Source organism: Antrostomus carolinensis, unplaced genomic scaffold (genome assembly GCF_000700745.2).
Source record: "Antrostomus carolinensis isolate BGI_N321 unplaced genomic scaffold, ASM70074v2 scaffold15646, whole genome shotgun sequence".
NCBI classification, from domain to species: Eukaryota; Metazoa; Chordata; class Aves; order Caprimulgiformes; family Caprimulgidae; genus Antrostomus; species Antrostomus carolinensis.
Genome location: NW_010321288.1, coordinates 901 through 4337, shown reverse-complemented (window position 1 = coordinate 4337; position 3437 = coordinate 901). Strand labels below are relative to the sequence as shown.

At 41.2% G+C, this 3437-nt stretch overlaps 1 protein-coding gene and 1 non-coding gene across 2 annotated transcripts in view; both read right to left on the bottom strand.

Annotated features, from left to right (window-relative positions):
• Window positions 1-12, bottom strand: part of CRCP (CGRP receptor component) — a 30661-nt gene extending 30649 nt beyond the window's left edge. Inside the window, exon 1 of the mRNA XM_010169881.1 lies at window positions 5-12. Within this exon, the coding sequence (XP_010168183.1) occupies window positions 5-12 (8 nt within the window). The remainder of the gene's footprint in view (window positions 1-4) is intronic.
• Window positions 13-195: 183 nt separating this feature from the next.
• On the bottom strand, window positions 196-266 carry TRNAG-GCC (transfer RNA glycine (anticodon GCC)). The gene has a single exon. It is a non-coding gene; the product is annotated as a tRNA-Gly (tRNA).
• Between the last annotated feature and the right edge of the window lie 3171 nt (window positions 267-3437).

Genomic DNA, 3437 nt, shown 5'->3' with positions numbered 1-3437 from the left:
TTACACCTCCATCTTCTCCGCCGCCTCGCCGCGGAATTTCCCCTCACGCGCGCGCGCACACCCGCAACCCAACTGGCGAGGGAAGTGCGGGAGAGGCCGGGGTTGAGCTGAAGGAGGTTGCGAGGGCCGGGACGGAAGCGGAAAAGGAAGTAGAAATAAGAGAGAGGAGGGAAAAAAAATTACTAAAGATGAAACTGCATTGGCCGGGAATCGAACCCGGGCCTCCCGCGTGGCAGGCGAGAATTCTACCACTGAACCACCAATGCGGCTCGTGCAGGCCTTTTTCCCGCCCTCTGTGTTGTAACTACTGGGGACAGAAAACAGCACAAAAGCTGTCCTGAAAACCTCCTCACAGCCTGACAATCAGCCACTGTTATGTACGACAGGGAACAAACAGTATCGTAAAGTTCCTTCCAAACCACATCTCGAGTCGTGTGCAAACAGAATCCCCTAAGGCTGAACTAGTGCTATAACGCTCCTGTTGGCTTTTAAAGCACCTATACTTGCATCTTATCAAGCTCATCAGCATCACGTACCTTTTCCTACCATCACTGTGATTCTTTCCCACCTAATCCATGTGCTAGTAAATTTTCCAAGAGCCCTTTTCATTCTCAAGAAAACTGAAGACACTTCACTGAGTGCAAATAGCTGAAAATCCTATTATCTCCAGCAAGGAAAATTGCCTGGCTCAGAGACTGAGAGTCAGGGAAACATTAATTACTTAATTTTACCATTATCAGGCAAAAGTTTCTATGCCAAAACACCACTAACTCCCTAAGGAGTCACGTACACAGCACTTGCTTGCTGTAAGAGCAATACAGGGAGCTGAATGGGTTAGACTTGGGCTTGCCACCTCCATCTCACAATAGTAGCACAAAATCCACCAGCCCACTTTTCTCTCCAGAATCAAGAAAGTCCACTCTCACTTTTGGGACTTTGCTTCTCCTGGGGTGGTGCAAATCCTAAGCCAATTCTGAATAACGTGAGCAAACTGCAGTGCTTCGGGTACAGTTTGTAGTGACAGGACAGTGGGCAATAAACAGCCCCCAGTTCTCCAGGAACCATCATCATCAGATACCAAAGTGCTGGGCAAAGTTTAAAAGCCTACTGCAAAGCTTTTCCAGCCCTTCTCAGTTGAAGACCCTTAAAAAAGTTTCAGGGGACATGTGGACCCCATCACACCCAGATTGTAGTACAGCTAGAAATTAATTTATACTCCAGAATCATTTGTCAGGGAGTCCTAGGGAAAAAAAGAGTCAGGAGAAAGGTCTTCAAACTGCAGACCGAAAGCCATCGGTCTGACTCAGTGGACAGGATGTAATGGATACTGTTCTTTTTCATGTCAGGATTAACTGACCTTGTAAATTGGCCAAAACTGGCACAGCAAATACTCTGTAACTTCTCTGCCATGTTTCAAACCCTGCTTATGAAACTGCCCGTACACCAGCTCCCAGCCAGGCTAAAGGGAAGAAAAGAAGGGAAAGGATGTCAGCTTTCATTTGAGGATGTGTCATTTCAAACTAATACATTTCAGAATTTTGTTCCAGAAGTCTAGCGATGGTTGCCTGCCCCTCATTACTGTCTTTACATATGGGTTCAAAATCTTCAACACATTAATTTTATTTCTTCTTTGCATCTCCTCTTTATATCTCTACCCCAGCACCAATTTATCATCTTATTTTCACTGTTTCTCCAAAGGTTTTATTCCAGACCTTTGCTGATAGACTTCTTACAATCCATTATGAAGATGCCTGATCCCAGCAGCTGGGATGAATGAGCATCATACAAATGCCTCTCTCAACAGCTTTCAGGCTGGTTTTTTTTTTTTCTAATAGAGACATTGTTCCTAGATATTTTCCAATGACAACATATAGCCTGTTAGGGTGTAAATACATATATGGACCAGCTACAGGTCCACTGACAGCATGAGAGGGAGAAGGGGAATATCTACGAGAGAACTCATTAGCCTTCCACATAATTTTTTCAGGAGATGAGGTGATTAGCTCAGTTCACTTTGTTTTTAATTGCTGCACTTTAGGTGTTAGACAATTATGCTACACCATCCATAGGGAATGCAGACATAGGTTTTTCTAAATGTGCTTAGCATGTCAACATTTTAAGCATTGGCTTGTGATTGTTACCACTAAGGCTTGGTGAGAGGGGCCTCGGTATTAACTATTGAAAGCAGGGGGCCTAGTAATTGCTATTGAAAGCAGATCTGCAGGGTATTTGTATTCTTTGTCATGAAAGATGTTTACTGTATTCAGCATTTCGCTGATCACCCTATAGTGTCTTTTTTTTCTTTTACATTCAAAATTCATTAAACAAAGTTGCTTTTTTTTTTTTTAACAAAAAATGTCAGCACCGCTTCATATCAGTCTAGCTGACAATGCGTTTGACCAGCACTTTCAGCCCATAGAGCTTTTTTTCTTTTTTCTAAACCAAAATGACAGTTAAAAAAGAATGTTTTTAAAGAAGGTGCACTGTAGCAGTTTATGCCATCCCTTTACTTCACTGGACTCAGTTATGAAAATAAGTCCTACTATGAAAAGTGTATTTCTAGAAAATACTAAAGCATTCCTTCAGAGCTGCACTCCCCAAGTATTGCACTCTTCCAACAAAAAAAAAAAAAATGCACTCTAAAAGACATAGCAGGGCTGTGACTGATTACAAAAGCAAGTACAGATAAAGTTCAAATCTTTGAAGATATTAAAATATATTTCATTAAACTTCTCCATGCTGCAAAATGGCCAATTTGCTCTCTAGTACTACCTCGTTGTACATCAGCTTGGAAAAGGGTGCAGCTGGGAATATTAATGTATGAATGATGTGTCTATTCACTGTGCCAGAAGGGAAAATAAGTGGAAGACCTTTCCCTCAGACCTTCCTTGGTATTTAAGTGTGGGGTGGGGATTTTGGAGGTTAAACTTTCTATTTCACTAAGCAAATAAAATACTGAAAGAAGATGATGGGAAGTGGAGAGCCACCCAAACCAGAACAAATAGAAAAGATAGTAATGAGAATATATTTCAATGTGCAGTAGAAAACCTATTTTGCAATGCCATTTACTCTTTTCTCCTCAAAAAAGTTAAACTCTCCAGCTCCAAGCATCTTTAAGAAATCCTATTTCTTCAATCTCCATTTTTACATTAATGCCTTCTGCTTGGATTTACAGTTTCAATTCAGTTTTTATGGAATATTACTCTATATTCTACATTGCTTATTATACAGAAAGGATCGTTATTGCCTGTTTCATCTAAAATGGGAAAAGAGAGAATTAATTATCTCCTAGACACAAACTGGGACAGGAGTTGAGCAGCACAGTATGAGCAAACTAATCCCTATGAAGTTTGCTAAACACACAGTGATACTGCTGACAGAATCCATGTGAAAGCACGCGTCCTTGCCACATGTAATATCAGACATAGATTAATAAG